Raw genomic sequence first — 26,093 nt, forward strand, 5'->3', positions numbered from 1 at the left:
TCCCACAAAAGCACAACGGTAAAGTCTCACGTTTATTGCACTTAGTATTATATACTATACACCACTTCCACCTTTTGTCATGGAAAAATATATAGTTAGGATATATGAGAAAAGGCACCTCAACATTAGTGTATCTTTACATTTTCTGGGAGATATCCTTTTCATGAGGTATGCATTTACCTAAGCCTCTAACGGACCTGTCTGGTAAAAGTGCAAAAGGTCAAAGTTCGTCAAGGTATTTCTCTTTGGTAAAATATTGAGTTTCGTTAAACATCTTTCTACATCCATTTTGTCTGCATTATTCTTCATGAATGAGATGACAATGGGAAAAAATACATAATTTAGGAAAAAGACAGCATTCGCATTATTTACCCGTGTTTAAAAAAAAACATTTGTTATATCACAACTTCATGGACTGCATCTTTGTTAGTGTTTGGCGGGCACAGGAAACCCAACACGTCTTCTTCAACCCAGTTTGGTGAAACACACCAACCAGGAACATGCTGGCTTGGGTCTCGCTTGGTAGAGTTGCACCGTGTTTAGTTAGGATCTGGCTAGGGGTTGGTGCTAGCTGCTAGCGGTTGGTGCCAGCTGCTAGCGGTTGGTGCTAGCTGCTAGCGGTTGGTGCTAACTGCTAGCCGCTAGGGTTGGGACAGCGGTCATAGCAGCGGAGTCCTGGAGCAGCGGTCATAGCCTCAGCTTGGTCATAAGGTCGGAGAGGGAGGTGACGCTGGTCTCGAGCGCAGAGCGGTCCTCCTGGCCCAGGGTGGTCTCGGCCAGACGCATTGATCCGTTTGCACCCAGCAGGCAGGGCAGGCTGAGGAAGACCTCTGACACCACCCCGCCCCAGCCCTGCAGAGAACAGAACACACACACACACACACACACACACACACACACACACACACACACACACACACACACACACACACACACACACACACACACACACACACACACACACACACACACACACACACACACACTTCAGTTCAGTTAAACCCTCCTCCTGGCTGCTCCCTGTCGTTAATTAGTGTGGGGGTTAATTGGGTAATTGGTTGTGTCATTGATTTCATTAAAGGGGCAGATAGAGGCTCGGTTGTCACGACCAATGAAAGTCCCGTGGTCTCCCTCTCAGAAAAGTCATGCGTCTTAAGTTCTAACACTTTGCTTAGTCCAAGCGCTAGTATGTAATGGCTCAAAAGTAAAACTACTTTTTGTGTTGAAAATGTTTATGTTGCGCCCATAACCTCTCTGCCATCATAAAAATAACACAGGGCAGATAGAGGCTCGGTTGTCACGACCAATGAAAGTCCCGTGGTCTCCCTCTCAGAAAAGTCATGCTTCTTAAGTTCTAACACTTTGCTTAGTCCAAGCGCTAGTATGTAATGGCTCAAAAGTAAAACTACTTTTTGTGTTGAAAATGTTTATGTTGCGCCCATAACCTCTCTGCCATCATAAAAATAACACAGCTGTGTATGTCGGTAGGTATTACAGCTACTGTAATAATGACGTGTAAAATAGGTTGAAGAACATGCAGTGTAATATATAACTACAACTAAAGATATAAGTGAAGATAATGGGTATTATATAGTTATATTTATGATCCACACTATTATATTTCCGTTTTGATTTAATATCTATTTCAATTTGTTCCTTAGTCAGCCCTTGCCTCGTCGCAATCACCTCCCTGTCCAGAGTGACCCTGTGTGATGAATTAACCACGCCGTCTCTCCATAATGGATGGTGCTGCTCTACCTGGGCCAGGGTGGAGATGGAGTGGACCTTGTGGCGGCCCGTCAGGACGGTGTGGGTGATGTCGGCGAGGGACAGACCCACGGACCACGACCGCTGGCCTCGGTTCTTCGTCAAGTCCAGCGCCCTGAGTAAGGGAGTGCGCAGCAAGTATCAATAATATATTCCATCTCTGTCCCTTTGTTCACCGGAGGAAGGCCTGAGGCATGATGTCTGCCTTTCACAATGAATGAGTAATCTCATCGGATTCTCAATTCTGAGATTTACATTCAATGTCTAAATTATACTAAATTGACTTGGACCCAGCAGTCCTGCTATGGTACAGCATAACCTCTGATCCGGCAGTCCTGTGTTACAGCAGAACCTCTGATCCAGCTGCAGTCCCACTATGTTACAGCAGAACCTCTGATCCAGCAGTCTTACTGTGTTACAGCAGAACCTCTGATCCAGCAGTCCTTGATTGAATGAAGCTTTCAAAAGGGATTTCAGAAGTGTTTCTTCGGTGGCCATTCTACACACGTTGATTTGAAACCTTAACAGATACTTTAACACAGTTCAGTACTGCTGGCAGAGTTTTAGTTTGACAGTTACACCCCTACAGATGCCCGTCTCAAGCGACATGATTGATGGAATCAAACATGAAGCGAGAGAATGTGAAACACCCAGTTCAGCCAGATTTAAGATTGGCTCACTCTCAGACTTTAGATACTCTTATCTAAAATCTAAAGTAGATATTTATCCTAATTCTTTATTTTGAGACATGTTCTGACCCTGGAATTGCATAGAGATTATTCTGTTTTTCAAATAACAGAATAATGAATTTTCTTTTCAAAATTTCGTAGAGTTTAATTTAGAAAGAAACTAAATTGTTTACGTCCGCTTTAAATAACTTGAAATCTTGTTTTCCTCACCTAGCGAGTGAGGAACATGCATTATATAACATATGGTACAAAAAATTTACTGAAAGTGGTAATGTGACGATGTGTTATTCCCTACCTCTCCAGCAGGGGTTTACTGGCGCTGGAGCTCGGAGCGATCTGCACCCTCTGGCTGGCCTGGCTGGAACTGGTCCCAACGTTACTCATGACCGCCACTGCAGCAACACACAGACATACTCATGTGTTCACAAAGGCGTGAACGCACGAGTCATGGCATTCCGCGACTCTAACAAGGTAAAGTCTTTCCTAGCAGAGAAGCAGCTTGCACAACGGGTTGGGCAAACACATAGAAACAATATGCAGTGTGTATTTATAACACAAACAATACAGAGGAGGCCGGATGGGACAGTGAGGCGTAGGATGCCGTTATGATAACAGCAACAACAACAACAACAACTTTATAATGACGTGGGTTCTTCTGCTTGGGTTTCGCTTACCACATGGCAGGAAAAACACACGAAACACTAAAGAAGCGACAGATGCTTTGTTTCCATTGATAACAATTTCACAATAAGAGCCCTCATCTTCTCTGTAGTTTGCTGTGGGCGGGGCCTCACACGGCTGACCTGCAGCCTTTGCCCGGCAAAGATACTCTGATCCACAGCCTCCTCTGAGCTGTAGTGAGACCGCAGGGCCCAACCGGCTCAGACTGCGTTTAAACGGTTTAAAGATTCACTTTATTGAATCTGAATACCACCCAATCAAATGTAAGTCACAATGTGTAACAGTAAAATTAGCTTGAAGCTTAAAATAACCTGGACACACATATACATGTAGTTAAGCTGAATGATAGTTATTTTAAAATTGTTATCAATAAAATAACATCCTATAACTAGTATATTCCTCAAATAAAAAAAGCTGGCCAGCCCATAACTCGGGCTCTAGCGGTGAGGAGAAGCAGCGTTTGACGTCAGGCGTTTACCCTTTCCACCCGTCTGCTCTCCGAGGATCCAGGCCTGCTTGTGTACGTTGAGGTTGATGTCCAGCGCCTGGCAGAGGCGCTCTGAGTCCAGGTTGCACCCCGCCCCGATCACGTGCGTGGGGGGCAGGCCGCTCTGCCTCCAGGCCACGTGGGTCATGATGTCGACTGTGGAGGGGGGGATGGAGAGGTGCTACTCGTGAGAAATGTCCCTCTTGTATGCTCCGATTAGTTCTACGAGTTCTTTGGCACGCTGGCAAGAGAATGTTTAGCATAGTGATGAAAGTTTATTTGAAGCAACGAAAACAATTCTTACCCAATTATACCCCACACTAATTGACGAGAGGGAGCAACACAAGCAGGCCAGGAGGAGGGTTTAACTGAAACACTGATTTGTGTGTGGGTGTGGGTGTGGGTGTGGGCGTGTGTGTGTGTGTGGGCGTGTGAATGTGTGTGTGTTTATGAGTGAGTGAGTGTGTGTGTGTGTGAGTGAATGTACATGAGTGAGTGTGTATGTACCTGGGTGAGAGGCGATGAGCATCACTGCGTGGGGGCAGTGGCGGGCCAGCGCGGGGATGATCCCGCGGTACATGTCAACGTTGGTCTGCACCACGCCCTCGTACGACTGCTCGTTGCTCCACGCGTTGGCCGTCACCACCACGACCGCGGACCCTGCTGATGCTGACAGATCTGACAGGAGAGAGGCAGTTAAAAAAAGACGTACAAACAGATTAAAAAGGAAACTGGTACAGCTTGGTGAAACACGACAGACGCCCATTCCACACGGCCCTATTGGGGCGGATTACGAGATGGATGAAGAGATGGCCGCAGAGGGCTTCAGTACCTTTGGACACCTCCACCTTGGGCAGTCTGAAGATCTCAAGGTCGCCGCTTCCACCCTTGGTTGAGCTCTCCGCCACATCGATGAAAACCAGTTTGTCCACCATGCCCTGAAGCGTGAAACCGAGAGAAGGAAACGCGAATAAATACCCTCTGGTAACTTGGCTGGATGATGGATGATGGATGTACGAGACGGGGGGGGGGGGGGGGGGACGCACCTTGGCCAAGATGCTCATCACGGTAGCCATTCCCAAGTCCCCTCCCCCTATGACGGACACTTTGTGGTGGGGTTGGTCGTGGTGCCGTACTCCTCCTGGTAAACAAAGAGGGATTTGTTAACCGTGATCCTCCACCGCGCTCGCTCCATCCACCACGTCCCCCAGTTCAGACTCGCCCCCGCCCCATCCGAGCATCCCAGCTTCCACAAAGGACTCAAGACTCATTTGTTCAGAGTTCCCCCCCCTCTTAATTGTATGTGGAACGTCCTGGCATTAAATGTACGCATTTATTGTATGTTGTACATCCTTGCACTTAAAAATAGTACTTAGCATTGTGTAGCATCTTATCCTAGCTGTCTTTGTTGTATACAGGGAATGGGTAATAATTGTAAGTGCTTGGCCCTTGGTTCGATGAACATCCTTACTGTACCGAAAGAGACATATTGTTGTTTCTCCTTCTTCTGACAAATCTACTTGTTGTAAGATGCTTTGGATATAAGCATCTGCTAAAAGCCCTAAATGTAAATGTAAATTATGCCATTGAGAACCCGACTGGCTTCAACGGAAAAGGGGCTCACCTTCTTTCTGGAGGCTGGAGATGGACGCCAGCAGCTTGTGGGGGTCCTCGTCTCCGCTGGCCTTCGACGACAGCGGCGCCTCCTGCTGGAACTTGGTGCTCATCTCCTTCAGAAGAGCCACCACGTTGGTCTTGGGCTGTGTCAGGAAATCAGACAAACAAGAGGCGTCCCACATGAATACAGTAACGTGCAATATTGTAGAATTGTTGCTGCTATGTGAATAACTCCGATATGAATCAATCATTGTAATATTCGCCTTATACAATGACGTCAATCTAACCGTTGAGTCAGTTTACTTATTTATTATCCCATTTTGTTATTGTAGCTGCTTTTTTACATTATATCTAGCTTTTGTATAGAGTCCTCTCTTACATCCCCTTTGATGGCTGTAACATTACTACCTGCCCCGGTTGTGGGATTAATAAATAATTATCTTATCTTATTTTACACACTGCCTGGAAAACCTCCAGAAAGACTCTGAGTGGGATTTCCCTCATCATGTCATATGCATAAGTCAAAAAGGAACAGTTTCAATAATGTAGCATAGCGGATATTCAAGCCGCTTAGTCACGTATGCATAATACATCGTTTTAATAATGTAGCACATACTCAATGTCCACCTCAACTGCCCATAATGCTTCAATTTGTGTTTTGCGTACTTAACATTATCGCTACTCTTGTGTCCATATATTTATAGATTTTGTATGGATTGTTATTTATTACTATTCATTGTATTTTTCTCTAATCTCTAATCTAGTTCATCTTTTTTTTGTTGCTCCAGCAGACTCATTTTAATGTTATTTTGATTTTGTTTTACTGCTTCTTCCTGTAATTTCCTGTCCGTGACTAAACCAGCACCAGGTTGTCTATGTGGCCCACGTACGTGGTCCCAGTTGTGTAGCATGGGCAGGTAGATGCGTCCCCGGGCGTCCACGTGCCGGCCCTCCCTGATCACCATGGCGGGGGTGGGCCGCAGCAGGCAGATGGGAGGCGTGAAGGGGAAGGAGTCCAACAGCCACAGCAGGATCGGGAAGTTGTACGATTGCCCTGCATGTCGAGGGAACAGACTCGATAACAGTCCCAGATACACAAAGACGGCATGTGGCTCAGGAGGTAGAGCGGATTGGCTGTTAAACGGAAGGTAGCTAGCTCGATCCTTAGTTGATAAAGGAACGCAGAGAGAGGGATCGCTCCTTCCAGGGATGGTTAGGAGTGCAACGGGTACTGTGGTGGACAGTCATAAGGTCTGATAGGCCAGGTGTGTGTGTTTGAGTCAGCTTTACCGTCATATGTTACTGGAAGGTTTCCTATCAGCTTCAGGAGATCTTTCTGAGTGCCGTCAGTAAAAGCTGAAAAGGTGTAGATATACCGTTATGGAAGAGTGTTGGGCATGATCTCACTTCAAATGATTAAGGCTCACACATTAAACACTTTACTTACTGTAGGTGCCGTTCAATAGTTGCATATCAGGGTACACCCGATGGATTTTCTCTAACTCCTCTATTGCAACATCATGGAATTTATACTGATGAACACAAAGAAATAGAAGAAGGGGTTGAGTATTGTCTGAAGCGATAAACAGCCTCCTGTCATGGAGGAATATAACCATCTGGTCTGTCAGTCGGCTACAAAAAAGTTTTAAATCCCATTTATTGATGGCCTCAAACATTTCTAAGTTATATTAATACAAAACCAGGCTATTCCGATGACTAAATTAAAGACAAACATGCGCAAACCTATGTGATCAGAATAATGATGTAGACCTTATTATTGGTATACATCAATAAACATGATCTAAAATCTGAATTTAAATTATAACCCTCCTCCTAAACGCTAGTTTATTAAAAAATATATTTTTACTTAAAAGTAGTCTCAAGGTTAATTCTGGCAGACTAATTGGGTGTCGTATAAATAGGCAAGTATAGCCAACTCCGGACGGCATGAGTTCATGCGGATCTGAAGCTGGTTCTACCGGTTCACATTACCGGCTGATGCGGAGCCGGGTCTTCTGTTGCCAGATTGGGTAGGAAATCTGACCAAATCTGGCAACACTGTCTCTAGGCTTATGGTAAGCGGGTTTGAAACAATCTGAACATTAACTAAACGACCAGAAGCACACACAGGAAGGCCTGAAAACGTTTGCAGTAGATATGAAAATGAGGGGAGGATTTCAATCGGGTTCGTTTCCACCTCTTATTGAAGGCGTTCGCTCCTAAAAGCCGGAGTAAAGTGACTCACCCTGGAGAGGATCCGCTGTTTCTTCTCCGAGTTGATGTCCATCTCTTAAAAACCTTAAACAACCTGGTTATTTGAGTGTGTGTACGAGGTAAACAACGGGCACAGCGTTTACTTCACCGTCCGAGTCAAACAATAACTTCCGCAAACTTTGCGAATTAAAGGGGCGTGTCCTCCGTGGCTGACAGATGACGTAGCACGTCATCAAGCCAAATAAAGAGTGATTAAATCAGGGGAAGCCCCGATTCCAGAGCAATAGAGAATGTTAACTATCACTCTGCCTTTCCTATTGATGCAGCATGTTGGTGACAATTGAAATCCTAGGTTGATCTCCATTTTGTTTTTGGGTGCGTTTGTTACCAACAGATTTTTTTCATTGTTTTTGCATTTTCAGCTAGTCTTATACAGTTATGTCTTACTTTTGTCTTTATACTTTTTAATTCTGTCACTATTTTTTCTTGTGAAGCACTTTCTAACGGTTGGTTTTAACAATGCTTTATAAAAAAGTGCTATAGAAATAAAGCTTGACTTACTTACAATTCTTCAGCTCAGGCCTAGAATACAAATCTGGAGTTTCTAGTCTTCATATTATTAACTAAATACCGTTCTCGAGCAGCGCAATTTTAGGGTAAAATAATAACCCTGAATCTCAATATGTAATAATATAGATAAATATTATAAATTGATCTGAATATGCATATTAAATGGCTTGATATAACAACTCTCCAAAATTTCCGGTCACACAACGATAGCTTTTGTTGCTCGGGCTAAGCCTCCAACATAATACGAGAAATTAATGAACAACAATCAAATAAAAGCCAGAAGCGTGAATCATTTCTGTCAACCACTTTTAAAATGGAAATGCAAACCACAATGTGGAAATCTTATCTCGAGGATTAAATTAAATCGATAAAACGTAACAATGCAACCTTTCTGGGTGGCGTCCGCAAGTCTGCTCCGTAGTGGAATTTGTTGAACATTTCACATCATCATGTCTGATCTTTCTATTATTAATTTTTTTACAAAAAGTGTTTTTACATCAAATTATACTTATAGTGCCGTATTTACAGTCCTGTCCTGTTCCAATGTCCTTCGACGCAGGCCCCATCGTTAAGACCTCTGACTCGAAGGGAAAATAAATAGAACAAGGCAACAGAGAGAAACATGGTGACTACAGAGAGGTCCTGTGTAACGCTTGCACGGAATTCCGTCTTCCAGCTCAGATTCAAATGTAAAGACCCTCATCCTCTGAGGAGTAAACATAAACAAAGACAGAGGGCGGGGGGGGGGGGGGGGGGGCAAAGTCCAACAGTTGAGGGGATCGTCAGCGTGCATGACTGTGTGTGTGTGTGTGTGTGTGTGTGTGTGTGTGTGTGTGTGTGTGTGTGTGTGTGTGTGTGTGTGTGTGTGTGTGTGTGTGTGTGTGTGTGTGTGTGTGTGTGTGTGTGTGTGTGTGTAGGGGGGGCAGTTCATGGCAGTAAGGGCATCACAGCTTTTTCCTCTTGGCGTGTCTCTTGATCTCATCTTCTTCTCGCTTCTCCTCCTCCAGATCTTCCTGGACGGCCATTCTCAAACTAGCGGATCACACAAACAAACAGTCAGTCTAGAGAAACAAACAGTTGGTCTACAAACAGACGTCATACTTTGAAAAGGACCGACGAATGCATTCTGACAATGCATTTTCATTGGTATAATCTAGAACATGGACAACCTAGATATATCTAGAGCAGGTTTCACAACCTTATATGCATCCCGTTCCTCACACGGCTCAAGTCACCCTTCATCGACAATAAACCAGAGATGTCATCCTTCATATTATTACCTCCTGGCTTCCTCCTTCTGCATGTCTTTCCAGCTGCTCTCCATGAACTGCAAGGCGTAGTCGCTCTCCTCCTTGTATCTGGGGTTTGGGGGGGGAGCGGAACCAGACAGCTGGTGATCAGACCGGCAGCTACAGACCCTCGTAAACATCAAGGCGCCGGCAGGAGCGGTAGGTACTTACTTGGAGCGGTCGTAACCGAAGATCTCCCTGATGTGCTTGGAGACTTCCTCCTGCTCGTTGTCCCCGTTGTCGATGAAGTCGTCCATCTCCGAGTCGTACTCGTCTTCCTCATCCTCGTACTTCCTCTTGTAGGCCGACGTGATTGGCGGCAGCGTCGGCGCTGTGAGGGGGAAAAAGGCGCTTGTTTTAACCCGATCTGAAGGATAGCTGTGCTGAATGTAAACGCTGTGCTGTCACAAGTTAACGTTCAGGGAACAATGCAGTTTGAAATGACAACCGGCTTACTGTATGTCGCTTTGGATAAAAGCCAAATGCTAGATACAACATGACTAAATGTCAATACAGTGTCAATATTGAACAACAAAATGAACGTTCGTAATGAATTCACAAGGGCCACCGTTAACAAATCGATGAGGGCCAAGGCTACATTTACATTTAGGGCATTTAGCAGACACTTTTATCTAAAGCGACTTACAATAAGTACATTTGTCTGAAGAAAGAGGAACATTATATCACTGTCGATACAGTAAGGATGTTCATAGAACCAAGTGCCAAGCACTAACAATCGCTAGGTTAACCCATTCCCTGTATACAACAAAGATATCTAGAATAATACGCTGCAGAATGAAATTACTGTGTTTAAGTGTCAGGATGTACAACATCCAATAAGTGCGTATGAGGGTTGCTGGGGCTACAACACGATACTGAAGTTTATTCTGCGTAAACACCCAACCGATTAACCTAAAAACATACCATATTTCAGAAACCGGCACTTCACACTTGATCCACAATTAAAAAAAAAAAAACACATGGCATAAGAATGTCCCTTAACAGTCTCCATACCTGAGGGTCTCGCCATGGACCCATAGGGCACGGCCGCTGGTCTTCCTGCCATCCCGGGCCTCTGTGGCATGCCTGGGCGGGGCGGTCCGCCCGGTCTCGGAGGTCCGCCCGGTCTCGGAGGTCCACCTGGTCTCGGAGGTCCACCCGGTCTCGCCGGTCTAGCCCCGCTCACGGAAATGGTTTCGGAGACAACGGTACACTTGGGTCTCCCGGGACCCGATGCCGGGTTGAGTCCGGGTCGGCCCGGGGCCTGCCCCGCGGCCCCCGCTCGGCCCGGTGCATTCCCGGGTCTAGCCCCGCCTTGAGATGGACCCTGGTGACCGCTTCCTCCAGGCCGGGCTTGAGCCCCACCCCCTGTCCTGCCACCCTGCGGTAACCCACCAGTCCGTCCCCCCTGGGGTACCCCCCCAGTCCTACCCCCCTCGGCGACACCCCCAGTCCTGCCCCCTTGGGGGACCCCCCCCGGCCTCCCTTGAGGAACCCCCCCGGGCCTCCCCGGAGGGCCTCCCCCAGGTCTGGGTGGGCCCCCAGGCGAAGGCCTCGCGGCTCCACTGTTTGGTCTGCCCATGGAGCTCGCTCCAGGTCTAACGGACTCCCCCTTTCGTACCTTATTGTCCATACTGGGAGGGGCTCCCTTCAGCGAGCCCCCCTGGCCTGGCCTGGCCGGCCCAGAGGCCTGAGGCTGAGGTCTCGGGCCGGGTGGCCGTGAAGAAGAGGGACTGGGTCCCGGTCGTCCTTGAGGTAAGGAGGAGTTACCCTTCCTGGAGCTAAGGTCACTTGCGGTGCTGGGTCTGTGGCCGGGCGGGGGCCTGGGGGCCGGCTTGCTCTGAGCAGAAGGTGGTCCCCTGGTGGGGGCTTTGTTGGTTAAGGCACCTGAAGGATTAGACAAACTGGTCTTGGGTCTGTCGCGGTCGCTTTGCGAGCTCTTGGGTCTGTCTCTGTCTCGCTCCTTGAGAGACGACTTGGAAGAGGAACCATGGTCCCTGGCGTCCGTTGGTATCGATCTCGAACTCTTACCAGACGCGTTGGAGACCCCCGACTTCTCTGAAGAGCTCTTCGCCGGCTTCCCGTTTCGATGCTCCTTCTCCGGAGCCCCCTTCTTAGAGGAGCTGGAGCCGGGCTGTGGCCTGCTCTCCCTGTCCCTCTCCGGCCTCGACGAGTCTCTGGAGCCCTTGTCCAGCCTCTTAACCTTACGCTCCAGTGCCAACTCCCTGATCTCATCTGCCGTGCGCAGCCTTCCCTCGTTCTTCACCGCTTTGGCTTTAACCTCAACCGGCTCAAACTGCTTCTTCTCAGCCAGCTTCAGCAGGTCTGCAAACGCCAAGGGGGCTGCCGAAGGCTTGGGCGGGCCGGCGGGTTTCTTGGCTGACGCCTTGACCCCACTACCACCACCACCACCACCACCACTACTACTACTACCGTGGTCTCTCCGCATCGGCCTCTCGGGCTCCTCCTCGGGCTCCGAGTCTGACGGGTCGTATTCGTAGTTGTCCTCGTCCGTGGGGTCGTAGCAGTTCACCATGGGCTTCTCGTCCGAGCTGTCCCCCTTGGACCTCCTCTTCTTGGGCTCCTCCACTATGGGGACGCCGTTGTACCCCCTGAAGTTGTCCTTGGTTCGGGAGGCCATGGCGCGCGCCTTGCGGTCCGACTTCAGCTCCACCCGCTTGGCCGTCAGGACCTCCTTCTCTTTCCTCATGATTAACTCTGGAGAGGGTAGCATGTATAGTGTGGTCAAAACAAGGATGACTCATAATAGACATCGTTGTAGTGTACTAGGAAGAAGAGGAAGCAGATGATGTGGCGCTCTGTTGAGTACCTTTCTTTTTATCGTTGATCTGTTTCTTCTTCAGGAAGGCCTGCACCGCGGTGGAGTTCACTCCCTTCACCTTGGGGTCCTTCTTGGGAGGACCGGTCTGGAGGCTGTATCTCTTCTTCTGAGGGATTGAAGACGGGACAATTTAATGAAAAGCGGACTATTGAATGATTTTCCGCCATACCGTGCATATGTCCACGTCAAATCAGATTGGAAACATTGTCAACCCTGATAATGATTGATTTTAACCATGAAAAACAAATAGACAATGCACTTAAATGTGATTTATCCTTCGTGCCTCCAAAACTAACTATAATTAGACCACTGCCATGATAAGACTTCTACCGTTGTGCAATCTTCACCCAGCATTGTAGAGGGAGGTGAGTGTGAGTGAGTGAGTGAGTGAGTGAGTGAGTGAGTGAGTGAGTGAGTGAGTGAGTGAGTGTGTGTGTGTGTGTGTGTGTGTGTTTTGGGAAGAGATAAGTAGACAGTCATTGTGTTTTCTTCTATGTTCAATTATGATGTGTGTGTTTGACGTCTTGATTCACACCTTACGTTACCCTGTACAGATAAAGCGAAGCATTTCAATCAGCTCAACAAGACCTGCAGACTACGGTGAGCGGTCTGACTCACGAACACGTCTAGTTCAAAAGTACTGAACATAGATGTCATTCGACATAAGTTATCTCTTATCCCTTAGATGTTCTGGGCTTTCCTGTACTCACCTGCAAACTGCTGAGACCCTGGTTTTGGGAAGCAATCGACAATATATTATCGAAGTCCATGATTGCTCAGGCGAAGGCAGTGAGCTCCGGGATCTCACAGAACTTGACGTTGAAACAGTCGGCTAGCTGATAGCTTAGCCTAGAGACGACCTGTCAATACTCGGCCTCGGAGACAAACAAAGCTCCACTATGGTGATGTGATCGACAGATTAGGGCTAAAGGATAACACATTTAGTTATTTAAGCCCCTTGATTGGCTTGCGTGTTTGATTATCCAGAATTACAGTGCCGATCGGCTATTAAATAAGGACTCAGCATCGGGCTGAGGGGTTTTATCTGGGATACGCTGTGGACATGGTCGGATTCATGACCCGGACTGGAGTAGACCTGGGACCGAACTCCAGGCTTTGGATAACCCAATAAATGGCTTCCAAATATTTAAAAGACGTTTAAGAAAGTGCGTTAGGTACTTGAATTGGTAAAGTTGTATTAAGGGGAGGGGACTTAACCGATCATCAGAATAATATACGCAATAATCCATGTAGTCCCACCAGTATTCAGTCCGGTCCGTCCAGTGATTCCACTCCGGGTTCCACAGCCTGAGATGCGTGGCGTTAATATGTGACGTTTTCCGGTGTGTTTTTTTTTTTCGTTTACAAACGCTTTAAACTTCCCCCCGCATAGGTTTTTTATAACTAAACACGTGTTTTTTTTATGTTATATGTGATCTATAGTTATGATCTCATATAATATAACATATTTAAAATGTATAAACTGTTATAAAGCTCGTTTACTTTTATTGTATCTTTTGTCTGGACGTTATCATATATATTTTAAGTGTATTCACATTGATATTTGTTACATGTTGAATGTTTCAGGATGACTGAAATCCAAAAATGTTTCGTCCCTAGTTACTTCTGCTTGTTGTTCCCTAATGCGCACATGACTGTACTTTTCTAGATGGACGGTGCTGCACATTATACAACATTATCAGTGGTACACCTTCTCAACCACCAAATGGCGCTGTTTGACCTCTAGTATTAAACATAATCCGTGGTACACCTTCTCCATCACCAGATGGCGCTGTTTAACCTCCAGTATCCTCAGGAGGCGGACATTCTTAATAAAGTTCTTATGGTTCGTGTCAATCCTCCAGACACTTGGCTAAAGTCTTGCTATTAATAGCGTTAATTATATTTATTATTAATATCTGATATATGTTTTTGTTACATTCGCCAGCCTGTGTGCCTTTTCTGATCGAATACCAACTTTGACTATTTTTGGCATCGTCTTCATTTATTTTATCTAATATTTATATAATATACAAATATCTTCAAGGGGGGGGCAAAACCTGCAACGCAGGACAACGTAAACACGAGTCACGTCGAGCACTATGGGCGTTCCAGCATCCAGCCCCGCCTCACTCATTTAAATATAATCTCTGATTGGTCAGATATCACCGCCTCGCCCACATTTCTTCCCATTTGTTGTTGTACCGAAGAACAAAAACAATCCGTACACACACTGAGGCTGGATGTAAAAACGAAAAACTGCCACATCCTCCAAGTATTCATTTGTGTCAGTCCCAACCTCAGGTTAAAGATGGTTTCTCCAGTGACGGTGGTGAGTAGCCTGCGCACTCTACCGCTGTGAAGCTGTGATTTTCACCATAAACAACACATGGGTTAAGGGGGGGGGGGGGGGTCCAATGGTCTAATTCCAATGTGTCTTTACCAGTTTTCTCAATCGAAGTCTTATGTGCCTGTTCTGTATGTACCTGTTTTGTCATTATCTGGCGCTGTCTGGATGTCAGTGCTTCTTTTGTGTTCAGGGAAAAGAATCCCCATCAATGTTTTTCTAAGCAGATGACAGTTCACATCCTATCTCAGCATTATACTTGATCATCTTGATAAGCCACAATAGCCCCGCTACAACAAAGCCAGGTCGTTCTCTCATCCCCTGGGTACCATGGTCCGTACCGAGACGCTTCGACCGCAGCCGGGACAAAAAAAGGGTCACATGACTCGTGCATCCATCCATGCGTTCTTGTGCAGCGGATGCGCCAGGAAACCTCCTGGCGGTGTTCTTTATTATCCTCCGTCGCGATTGTACTTTTCTATACACACACTGTCCTCATCCTCTCGCTTTGATTGATTGACGGTGTTTGTATCCTATTGCCCTAGTATTGATGGGTTTGATGGTGTTACTTGCCCTGAGCCATAGGCTACTCTGTATGGACTGGAGAGATGGACCGGTCTTCTGAGGAGGCTAGTTTTGTTATCTAGGTGACAGACCATTTGAGGCTGTTAAGTAATGATGGGCCGGGGAGATTGTGAGACCAGCCCAACAATGTTGAAAGCGATGTTACATTAGGAATTATGATAGTGTGTTAACTTTGACTTCTCACAAGTTTACCGACTTCCTTTTTGTAATCTTACACTTAAGTAATGTATGCATGTAGTGTCCACGTATTCAGGATCTAATTCATGAGGATACGTTTGTGGTATTCCTCCATGTGTGGACATGATGCCAGCAGTGTTGGTACAAAGACTGATAGGCATAAGATACGCATCGCACACACACAGTTTTCACTAGGGGTGGGAATCTCTTGGCACCTCACGATTTTATTCTATTCCGTTTATGAGGTCAACGATTCGATTATAAAACTATTATTCTCGATGCATCTCGATGCAACAATTTTTTTATATATTTCCATTTCCATCCATGCGTGTTTTTCAAAAATATATATACATCTGAGTTTTCTACTCAGAGTTTTCTAAGCACTTCCTACATTTGTGACGATCATTAAAGACATCAACAGATTAATTAACTTATCTAATATTTTATTAGAGAAAAAGATTTTGTCACAAATATGACTTTCTATGAAAAATGCAATAATCAATGCAGCTTGCAGCTTGCAACACAATATGGAAGTTTTTTGCAGTTTTCTTTTTCTTTCTAATCCTTCTTTTCTATGTCATTAACGATAAAGCTGCTCTTGAATTAGAAGGAGTTCTTGTGTCTGGCTGTGAGTTTGCGTGCATGCTATGCGTACGCTGAATCGCAATCGTGTCATGACAAATCAGATTGGATACACACTGAAGATAAATTAAATAATTTTAAAATGACTAAAACTATCCTACTCTGGCGAACAGAATGTTGCAGCAGGCGAACAAATTATTTTTTAATTCCGATTATTAATTTATCTGCATCGAGACGAAATCGTTCTAGAGAGAATCGCGATGTATCGAAGAATCGATTATTTTTCTCACCCCTAGTGTTCACCCACTCAGAATTTGAAACCTTAATAGGGTTCATCTTTTTTTAAACTTGTGCCAACAGTCTGTAGGTTATCGCCTTTCCTTTTTAATGTCGGAATCACAGGGTATTACAGAGTATCATTACAGTCTAGCATCATGTGGAGTGTGAGAAGATATATCATGTTTCGATTGAAGTTGAAAAAAAAGTAAATTTTATCCAGCATCTTGATATGAATATTCTTGGAAAACGTGTCTCTGTACACAAGTTTAGCCAACATGAACATCTTTTTGGAAAGCTGGTGTTTAACCTTGTAGGCCTACTGTTTCTCATGTCACGGTTATAATGGGCTAAATAAGTTATTAAGAAGAGTAGAGATGAGGAATGAATGCAGAAGCACTGTCCCTATCCATCCACGTTATTAACCATCATTATATTCTTTATTACGAGTGTAGCAGAGCTACGGTCACAACAGTGTCTGTAGTTAGTGAAACCACTGTTTGTGAAACTGCTCCTGTTCACACGAAAAAACATTCAACAAATGGCGTTTGAACAAGAGATGTTTACTTTAGCCCTAGGGAGGCGGCCAGGGAGAGGATTGAATGTTTTTTGTACTTTCCTATATCATATTTCTATCACTCCGCTCAATGCTAACATGCGACCGACCTTGGACCAAACATATGCTTCAGCTGGAGCTGTAGTTGGCTTGAGGGCCGCTGTGTGAGTCAGCGTCCCTGTGGTCCCATCTCTCCCCCCTTATCCCTGGGACCCAACAACTGGTGTGGTCCTCCTGGCTTCCATTATGGCCTTCGGGCTACTGAGGTTCACACTGCACTCAAATCAGACGAGGCTGTGAAATATAGGAAGGGAAAGAAAATAGAATTAGACTAGCATTTATTCAGCGCTTTTCTAACCAGTGGCCACTCAAAGCGCTTTACAATATTGCCCAACATTCACACATTCATGCACACATTCACACGCTGAACTCATCAGGAGCCGGGACTCGAACTAGCAACCTTCCGGTTACCAGCCAACCCGCTCTATCTCTTGAGCAAAATGCCACCCCACATAGCCTGCAGTTCACCTGTTGATAAGCTCACTTTCCAAGGTGCTTTTGCCTCACTTGTTTTCTCTTGCATGTACTCTTTGATACAGAATGGTGATAAGCCACATGAATGCCAGTGCGGGCTTGTCATGGAATTGAAAGCACTTTGTAACTTCAAAGTGTTTTGAGTGGCTGCTGGCTAGAACAGTGTGATGTCACTGTAGTCCTTTTAGTATTTTGAGTCAGGGCAAGGTAGGCCGCCCCTGAGACCCAGCGACTGCTCGGCCGTCATTGTCAGGGGGCCGGCACCTTAGCGGGAAACAGAGCACCTCATGGACACTTCAGGTGGAGAAATCAGAAGGCTGACCAGTAGGTCACCACCACTGTGTCCCCATGAACCCTAATTTTATTAATGTGCTCTGGTCCGTTTAACAGACAAGTCTATCACATGCTCTTTTATTATTTCGATTTTATTTGTTATGTGATGCTCAAGGGTAGCAGACAGAGCAAATAACAACAAAATAAGAAACGAACAAATACAGACATTTGACAGACACGTCCGTCAAATGTCTGTATTTGTTCCTTTCTTATTTCGTTGTTATTTGCTCTGTCCGTGATCCTGATTGAGTGACAGCTAGAAAAAGAATGAGGGTGAATGTTTGCTCCAATGAACACATGAACAACAGTGTAGACCCCCTGCAGGCCGCCCCCTGTTCCTACCTGAACCCTCATTGTGTCGACGTGACGCAAACAAAACAAGCACTGGGGAAGGGAAACGCCACTTCACAAACACAAACATGCACCTCTTGAACCCGCAAAGGCCGTGGGGGGCATCTCTCTCACTCTCTCTCTCTCTCCCTCCCTCCCTCCCTCCCTCCCTCCCTCCCTCCCTCCCCTCCCCTCTTCACTTCATTCCTTTCTCTCAATTCAATACAAAATAGCTTTATTTTTAGATAAGTATGTACATGGCCAGAACAGTTGAAGAAGTAAACAAGGAATTGAAGAAGCAGTGGTACTGTTTGTGCTAGGAAAGTAACTACCCCCCCCCCCCCCCCCCTCCACCATGTCTAGAAAGACCACTGGTCTCATGCAGGCTGAAAGGTCAGAGTCAGACAGCCTTTCGTTGCCAAGTAAACGCTGCCTTAAGCAATTTGCTGAGGTGTATCGATGCATAAAATACAATACAGGACAAATATATGAAAAGTAAAAATATATAGACCTTGCTGTTAGATGTACAAAATATAGCGTGCAGGAGTGCAGATGTAATAAATGACCTTATATGAGTCAGGTTGTGGGTTGAGTGTACGAAATGCTAAATCACGAACAGAAGCAGCAGGGTCTGCGGCTTTATGAATCAGATCTCTGAGACAAAGTAGGGGCTGTGTCTTGTAGTGGGCGAAAGAGCTGAATGGTTTTACATCAGTGATGTGTGGGCAGTGGGCACTGTGCATGCAGGCTACCTGGAGCAGAACTTGGGCGATATGTGAGGATATGAACCAGTCCGGGAGTTCTGCCATAGCCAGTCTGGACACACTCACACCACCACACCTCCACACCATTCACACATAACGCACGCACACATGCACAAACACACACTCATACACACAAATACTCATTCACTCACCCAGTCAGTCAGTCTGTCAGTTAAACAGTCAGTCAGTCAGTCAGTCAGTCAGTACCTCACTCACTCCCTCACTCACCCTCAAACCTCCACCATGCATCCACATGCGCGGAAGTCACCCACAAACAAGGAACGACCCCAAGATCTGGAAACCCTGAGAGCCAGCACTGTGTTGTATCTCAGCCAGCCCCCCCCCCCACCTCCTAGAGGCCCCATCTGGGCCGTCCAGATGGGCCTCCGAGGTTATTTGGACAGAAAGAGATAGTGAGTTGGACACAGTAGGTGGAGGAGGAAACCGGAGACCTCATTACTCAGGACAAACACACCCGATCTACACAAGATACGGGACTCATTTCTCCACAGGACAAACAGATCTCCGGTGATGGGAGGCAGAGGGGAGGTCATGGGAGGAGGGCAGGATGAACAGCGAGAGTTAGAGTGGAGAAACACACTCAATATAGGAGGAGATACCACACTGAGGCATGCTATCTGTTCTTGCCTTTAATAATACCGAACGATATATACAGAGCAGATGAATGATGTAGAATACAATGGGGAACCACAGATATGCAACGATAGTATATTCCACACGATTTACGAGTTCAGACAGAAAAATAAAGTTTGCGTAAAAAGTTAAAGAAAGCAAGTGTGCGCACTTATTGTATATTGTACGTCCCGGCACTTAAAAATAGTACTTAGCATTGTGTAGCATCTTATCCTAGCTATCTCTGTTGTATACAGGGAATTAGTTAACCTAGCAATTGTTAGTGTTGTTGTTCCTATGAACATCCTTACTGTACTGAGAGCGTTTTAGAAGTCGCTTTGGATAAATGCGTCTGCTAAAAGCCCTCAATATAAATGTAGATGTAAGTGTTGATCACTCTGTCCGGAGAGATGGCTTGAAATTCAAAACCGGGGAACTGGTTTTGAGACACACACACACACATCTCACTTACTCATTCACTCACCAGTCAGTCACCCACTCATTACCTCACCCATTCAGTCAATCAGCCATTCAGTCACTCATTCACTCACCCAGTTGGTCAGTCAGTTAGTCACTCAGTCACTCATTCACTCACCCAGTCAGTCAGTCAGTCAGTCAGTCAGTCAGTCAGTCACACTCACTTCAACCTCCACTATACAACTATGTGGTCCTCTTGGCTCCTCTGCAGGTGAAGAGCGAGGGCCCCAAGCTGGTGCCCTTCTTCAAGGCCACCTGCGTGTACTTCGTGCTGTGGCTGCCCACCTCCAGCCCCTCCTGGTTCAGCGCCCTCATCAAGTGTCTGCCCATCTTCTGCCTCTGGGTCTTCCTCCTGGCCCACGGGTTCAGCTTCCTGCGGGCGAACTCCAACGCCCGTAAGATCCTGGCCGGCCTCATCTTCTCCTCCCTCGGCGACGCGTTCCTCATCTGGCAGGAGCAGGGCTACTTCAGCCACGGTGAGGGGTCGACTCGTCCGGAAATGATCTGCCGTTCATCGCTTACTTTAAGCTAGTGGCTTTGCTTTAAAAAGTTACTGTAAAAAAGTTACTTCACTCTGCAGTAAATTCAGATGTTGTGTTAAAACAGTCCTCATCAAACAATTACTGTGATGTTTCGTGTCATTTTTACACGACCCAAAGCACCATCCGTGTGAGTGTTATCCATACTGTGTCACTATGAGCTTCCGGCCCCCGGCATGTGGCTCAGGAGGAAGAGCGGGTGGGCTGGTAACCTAAAGGCTGCTAGGTCGGCCTGACGGCCTCCTAGATGAGTGTCGAGGTGTCTGACACCTCACCCTAACTGCTCTCGACGAGCTGGCTGTCACCGTGCATGGTTGTAAACGCCGTCGGTGTGTGAATGTATTCATGAATGGGTGAATATTCGGCAATATTGTAAAGGGCTTTACATTTGCATTTAGGGCATTTAGCAAACTTTTATCCAAAGCGACTTACAATGATTAATACACACATTCACACACCGAAGACGGAGTCAACCATGTTGGGAGCAGTTGGGGTGAGGTGTCTCGCTCAAGGACACTTTGACACTCAGGAGGAGCCGGGGATCGAACTAGCAACCTTCCGGTTACCAGCCAACCCGCTCTACCTCCTGAGCTGAGCCGAGCCCGGCCTTGAGTGGCCGCCGGTTAGAACAGCGCCTTACGTCCATCTTACCATTTACCTCCCAGGCCTTCTGATGTTCGCCATCACCCACGTCCTCTACTCCGCGGCCTTCGGCATGCGGCCGCTGAACCCGGCGGCGGGCCTTCTGACCGGCGGCGTGTCGGCCGTGTCCTACGCCCTGCTGTACCCCTACCTGTCCGGGCCCTTCACCTACCTGGTGGCCGTCTACGTCGCCCTCATCGGCTTCATGGGCTGGCGGGCCATCGCGGGCGTGCGGCTCACCGACGACCTGTGGACGTGGACCCGTCTGTCGGCGTGCCTGGGCGCGGTGCTCTTCATGGCGTCCGACCTCACCATCGCCGTCAACAAGTTCTGCTTCCCCGTGCCGCACTCGCGCGCCATCATCATGGCCACCTACTACGCCGCGCAGATGCTGATCGCCCTGTCCGCCGTGGAGTGCCAGGACGCCGCCAACGCCGCCGCAGCCGCACAGGTGGTCCGGGAGAAGAAGAGGATGTGAAAGGTATCGTGTAGTTACCGCGGCAACAAGACGGAGATGGATAAAGCCCAGCCCAACCCCCCCCCCCCCTCCCCGACTCAGCCACCTTTTCAGCCCAAGGTTAGCCGTCAGGCTCGGCACCCTGGCAAAAACCCACCCGAATCCCTCGAAGCGTTTTGCCCCTTTGTTTTTTTACCATGGCAACCGTGTCCCCCCCCCCCCCCCCCCCCCCCCCCCCCACCCTCAGCCTAGACAACGGTACTGTCCTCATGGTCACAAACCTGGTTACCATGGAGATACGGTAGCCATGGTCACCTGCTTTGTACCTGCAGTACACCAGACATTTGTGTCTGTGTTGCATCACAAACACAGTGTGTGTGTGTGTGTGTGTGTGTGTGTGTGTGTGTGTGTGTGTGTGTGTGTGTGTGTGTGTGTGTGTGTGTGTGTGTGTGTGTGTGTGTGTGTGTGTGTGTGCTGGTGTTTGTGTGTATGTGTGTATGAGCACAGAGCACCAGTTTCCCCCTAATCACCCCCATTGCGGTTCAGTTATCTCTTAACGTTACACAGCCAAATTGTGCAATCTCACTTTTTGTGCTTTCCCTCCATGCTCCCACAGTATTCTCTGTGTCACGCTACACGTCACTCCCTACATCACCTTATTAACCAGGTCTCCACACTGGTTGTCTGGAAGTGTTGTCCCTCTTGAGAACTGAACAAGGCTGCTGCTCTAGAGGAACTCCATCACCACAGCCTGTCTCTGCCATCGATGAGTCTCTCCGTTCCCCTTGACGACAACCGCATTGACGCCATGCTGTTCTCAAGGCCCTGTGTGTAAGGAGGAGGAGGTTGTTGAGGGGAAGGACGGGGAGGAGGAGGAAGAGGAGGAGGAGGGGGAGGAGGAGGGGGAGGAGGAGAAGGTGGGGGAGTAGGAGGAAGGAAGAGAAAAAGGAAAAACAGAAAACAGGAAGAATAAGAAAGCATCGCAGAAGCTGAAACCACAGCATTCTTCCACACAGAGCTGTCGTATGTTCAGACTGTCCCCCTTCTCTGTGAGAAATCATTTTCCATTTATGGACTTTGTGTGCCGATATCCCACAATGCACAGCGGTGCAGTGTTGTAAAAGGCAGTTTATTTATTGCTATTTGATCAATGCCGAAAGAGACTTCTGGTGATAGGAAATGGTGAAAGATGTTCTCTATTCTCAGCCCAATCAGGAAGTGGAACGGCCGAAGTGTACATGCTGATTGGTCACTTGGTGCTGAGCCACCAAAAAAGGCCGTAAGTGTTGAGGGGTGGAAATTGCAGAAATCATGTGTTCATGTGCTCATCGATTGTGGTCGGGTCTTTAAAGCTACACCTACGCACACACACGCACAGATACACACACCCACTCACACACGCACGCACACACACACACACACACACACACACACACACACACACACACACACACACACACACACACACACACACACACACACACACACACACGTACACACACACACACATGCATACAATCTTACAAACCTGCAAAGCACCTTGACTTTTAAAAGGTTGCTTTGACAGAAACATTATTACACACACCCCCCCCCACACACACACACACACACACACACACACACAAATGAAAACAAACTTGTTTTTAATCCTACAAAGCACCTCGTCTTTTAAAAGGTTGCTTGGATTGAGACTTTATCACACACGCACACACACACACACTCACACTCACACTCACACACACACACACACACACACACACACACACACACACACACACACACACACACACACACACACACACACACACACACATTTCTACATACACTGTCCTGGGACACCATGACCTTTAAGGGCTGCAACATGGTGACCAGAGCAGTGTTGTGGAAGCCAGGCAGCAGTAACTGGTTTCATGTTAACACAGACTTGTACTCTCCCCCACTCTTCTCCGGAGAGACGCCGTCTGCACTGGAGCTGTGATGACCTTGTTTTCTGTCTGTTGCACGTGTTTGGGTTTCAGAGCATTTCTTTGAGGAAGTGAAACAAGTGGGACATCATGATCAGCAGTCCATCCTAGCAACACGGTTGCTGTGAACGATCGCTGAACCAACTCTGTACAATCCTGTATCTATAACTCTGCCCTGCTGAACAATCTCATGGTACATCTCATGTACAGTACACATTTTGGTAAAAATAACATTGTTTATTTACTTATTAATACTCACCTATACCATACCTATCAAAGGGACTTATGCTAATATTCAGTGGCACAATGTACTTATGAATACGTATTACTTATTATTATCGATAGCACTGTTGATAACTGATGCTGTGGTGTCTTTAGCCCCGAGGGGAGGAATACTTTAACAGTCTGAGTTGTGTTTGTAATTCTAGGTCATTGACCTGAGGTGCTGTCTGCAGTGCTCTCACACACAGCGTGTTCAAACAGGAACTTCATTCTGCCGGTGAAGCAGAAACTGCGGCATTTTGCAGTGTGGCGGGTCATCCTCTTCGGTCCGTAAGAAAGTCTCGTTGCCAAAGGGTCTGTTTTATCAAAGTGACTCCCTTTCGTGTCTTGTTTATCATCTGCTTGTACATATCAGCAGAAACTTCAGGCTCAGTCGGACCAGACTTATGTTGCTGTGTTCTGTGTTCTGTGTTCTGCCTGCAGACAGACAGACACTGTCTGGCGTGAAGGCAAGGCAGCTTTGTCTGGGTGTAATCAGCCGCTGCTGAGGAATCTCCTCGGAACAGACGCTTACATTTGTCAGGAGAAAGAGAAACAACAGTATGTCGCTGTCGGTACAGCAAGGATGTTGATAGGACCAAGTGCCAAGCACTTATAATCATTAGGTTAACCCATTCCCCGTATACGATAGATAGGACAAGATGCTACCCAATGCTAAGTATTATTTTTAAAGCCAAGGACGTACACCATACAATAAGTGCGTACATTAAGTGCCAGGACGCACAACATACAATAAGTGCATATATGTGTGCTATGATGTATTTAGAGGGAGGACGATCGATTAACGGAACTGCAATCGTACTCATCCTTGGGGCGTGGGTTGTTTATGTAAGCACCGCATTCCTGGTCCCAAATATTACATAAAAAACACTTTGCTCCTTCGCTGGTATCCTGCTGCAGGAGGACAGGAGCCCTATAAGGACTCTTTCCTGAAGCCCCCGTCCAGATCTGTGATGATGTCACTGGACTTCCGGACAGCGTTCCATCTTTGGTCCGACGTGGGGCCGTTTCGTCTCCGTCGGTTCTTCCGACGGTTCGGTCAAGAATGATCAATTGATTTAGACCAATGATGTGCATTTAAAGCTAGCACTAGATCGGCTCGATCTAGTCTAGGAATCCTCTCTGTATGAATTATATTTAGATTTGATATTCTATATCGACACAAACATTGCCCTGGGAGCCTCTCTCTCTCTCTCTCTCTCTCTCTCTCTCTCTCTCTCTCTCTCTCTCTCTCTCTCTCTCTCTCTCTCTCTCTCTCTCTCTCTCTCTCTCTCTCTCTCTCTCTCTCTCTCTCTCTCTCTCTCTCTCTCTCTCTCTCTCTCTCTCTCTCTCTCTCCTGGTCCGGTCAGCCCGGGTGTTTAGCAGTCAGCCAGAGCAAGCAGCCCAGGTTGTGGTGTGTGTGTGTGTTGGGGGGGGAGGGGGGATGGAAAAAAGGGCCTGTGGTTTCATTTAATCCACGGCACAGTTTTGTCTTTTTTTCTGGTTTGGTTTTTCCTGAACCTTTCCAGACATTCTGTTTATATCCCCTTGCTGTGTGCTTATTAACTCGAGGTTGACCTCTGCTTGCTTGTTTCCAGGGGGCTAAAATTAGGATGGGCCGGACTTTCTTTATTTTTTACTGCGTTTTAGATTTGAAAAGCCATTCCCCTGATGTCAACCCACATGCACATTGACTTCACAGGGCGTGGCGGGTTCAGTCTCGCTCACCAGGTGTTCTAGGTCCTTACAGTCCGTTACCTGTTAACTACGGCACTTTTTCAGTAGACTTAAGCCAGTCAGTACATGCTCTTTTTAAAATTTTAAAACACACACTCTTGTATGCATTTATAACGAACCACCTTTTTCATTTTCATATATATCGTGAGGAGAGGAAAGCTGTCTGTAGGCATGCTATCGCATTGTGCTGTGTGTCTTCACCGTTGAAGGCTGAGAGAAATGCTGGGGAATGTATTGACAAGTGTTTTTAGCTTCACGTGGATGGAATCCTTTTATTTTTGAAGTCTTGCATAGAATGTATGCGGACAATGCTATCTCTAGATCTTTAGATTAGAGTCTCTTTCCTCAGGCGTGCTCCTGAAATGCATTGATTTCCTGTCACGATGGGTGCCCAGAAATTCTTAAAAGCTCTTCTGAACAAATGAATAAATGCTGGATTTCGATTGAATCTTGTTATCATCTTGCCTTGTCCTTAACTTTTCAATTTAGTGCTCTGGTTTTCACCCATGAATGTAGAGGTCAGACTCTTTCCCTTAGTGAACTTACTACGAATGTGAATCAATGGAAAATAAATGCAAATGCAATGCAACTTCCCCAGTGTGTCTCCTGCTCCATTTTGTACTCAAATTCTTTAAACCACAACAATCCTGAATGTAAATTACTTCCTACGAGGCATTCCTCGACAATCACAATTCAATTTGTTGCTGTGTGGAGGCGATTAAACCGTGCCTTATTTCCTCTGA

At 46.7% G+C, this 26,093-nt stretch overlaps 3 protein-coding genes across 13 annotated transcripts; 1 reads left to right on the forward strand and 2 right to left on the reverse strand.

The window, feature by feature from the left end:
- Positions 1 to 19: 19 nt before the first annotated feature.
- uevld (UEV and lactate/malate dehyrogenase domains) lies at positions 20 to 7,940 on the reverse strand. Its single transcript, XM_030366873.1, has 12 exons — positions 7,487 to 7,940; positions 6,689 to 6,773; positions 6,532 to 6,597; positions 6,132 to 6,295; positions 5,249 to 5,384; positions 4,671 to 4,765; positions 4,457 to 4,562; positions 4,132 to 4,302; positions 3,616 to 3,780; positions 2,752 to 2,848; positions 1,759 to 1,882; positions 20 to 852 (listed from the first exon to the last, which is right to left on the reverse strand). The coding sequence occupies exons 1-12, from the start codon at positions 7,526 to 7,528 to the stop codon at positions 688 to 690; spliced, it is 1,416 nt and encodes a 471-aa protein (XP_030222733.1). The 5' UTR covers positions 7,529 to 7,940; the 3' UTR covers positions 20 to 687.
- A 374-nt stretch (positions 7,941 to 8,314) lies between these two features.
- On the reverse strand, positions 8,315 to 13,246 carry spty2d1 (SPT2 chromatin protein domain containing 1). Its single transcript, XM_030366870.1, has 6 exons — positions 12,867 to 13,246; positions 12,145 to 12,262; positions 10,329 to 12,032; positions 9,486 to 9,645; positions 9,306 to 9,383; positions 8,315 to 9,057 (listed from the first exon to the last, which is right to left on the reverse strand). Exons 1-6 carry the CDS (start codon positions 12,924 to 12,926, stop codon positions 8,970 to 8,972), a joined length of 2,208 nt encoding a protein of 735 aa, XP_030222730.1. The 5' UTR covers positions 12,927 to 13,246; the 3' UTR covers positions 8,315 to 8,969.
- A 1,088-nt stretch (positions 13,247 to 14,334) lies between these two features.
- On the forward strand, positions 14,335 to 25,944 carry tmem86a (transmembrane protein 86A). Of its 11 annotated transcripts, none has more exons than XR_003978010.1 (5): positions 14,335 to 14,488; positions 19,962 to 20,226; positions 20,955 to 23,573; positions 23,781 to 23,900; positions 24,535 to 25,944. XR_003978010.1 is itself a non-coding variant. In XM_030366876.1 (4 exons), the coding sequence occupies exons 1-3, from the start codon at positions 14,468 to 14,470 to the stop codon at positions 21,407 to 21,409; spliced, it is 741 nt and encodes a 246-aa protein (XP_030222736.1). In that variant the 5' UTR covers positions 14,335 to 14,467; the 3' UTR covers positions 21,410 to 21,412; positions 22,595 to 25,944. The 11 variants fall into 11 exon arrangements, 3 of the variants coding, with proteins under 3 accessions (XP_030222736.1, XP_030222737.1, XP_030222734.1); XR_003978011.1 differs by having other exon boundaries at positions 20,955 to 23,545; XR_003978009.1 differs by having other exon boundaries at positions 20,955 to 22,667; positions 23,407 to 23,545; positions 23,781 to 25,944.
- Positions 25,945 to 26,093: the final 149 nt, after the last annotated feature.

This window comes from Gadus morhua, chromosome 9, assembly GCF_902167405.1.
Source record: "Gadus morhua chromosome 9, gadMor3.0, whole genome shotgun sequence".
Classification (NCBI taxonomy): Eukaryota; Metazoa; Chordata; class Actinopteri; order Gadiformes; family Gadidae; genus Gadus; species Gadus morhua.

Coding starts and splice junctions, on each gene's coding strand:
- uevld (XM_030366873.1), bottom strand. CDS start 7,528: ATGGACATCAACTCGGAGAAGAAACAGCGGATCCTCTCCAGG. Junction 4,563..4,670: donor TGATGAGCATCTTGGCCAAG/GTGCGTCCCCCC, acceptor TTCACGCTTCAG/GGCATGGTGGACAAACTGGT. Junction 1,883..2,751: donor AGTAAACCCCTGCTGGAGAG/GTAGGGAATAAC, acceptor TCCCTTACTCAG/GGCGCTGGACTTGACGAAGA.
- tmem86a (XM_030366874.1), top strand. CDS start 14,468: ATGGTTTCTCCAGTGACGGTG. Junction 14,489..19,961: donor TGGTTTCTCCAGTGACGGTG/GTGAGTAGCCTG, acceptor GCTCCTCTGCAG/GTGAAGAGCGAGGGCCCCAA. Junction 20,227..20,954: donor GCAGGGCTACTTCAGCCACG/GTGAGGGGTCGA, acceptor TTTACCTCCCAG/GCCTTCTGATGTTCGCCATC.
- spty2d1 (XM_030366870.1), bottom strand. CDS start 12,926: ATGGACTTCGATAATATATTGTCGATTGCTTCCCAAAACCAGGGTCTC. Junction 9,646..10,328: donor GTCCATGGCGAGACCCTCAG/GTATGGAGACTG, acceptor TCCCCCTCACAG/CGCCGACGCTGCCGCCAATC. Junction 9,058..9,305: donor CAGAAGGAGGAAGCCAGGAG/GTAATAATATGA, acceptor GTGATCCGCTAG/TTTGAGAATGGCCGTCCAGG.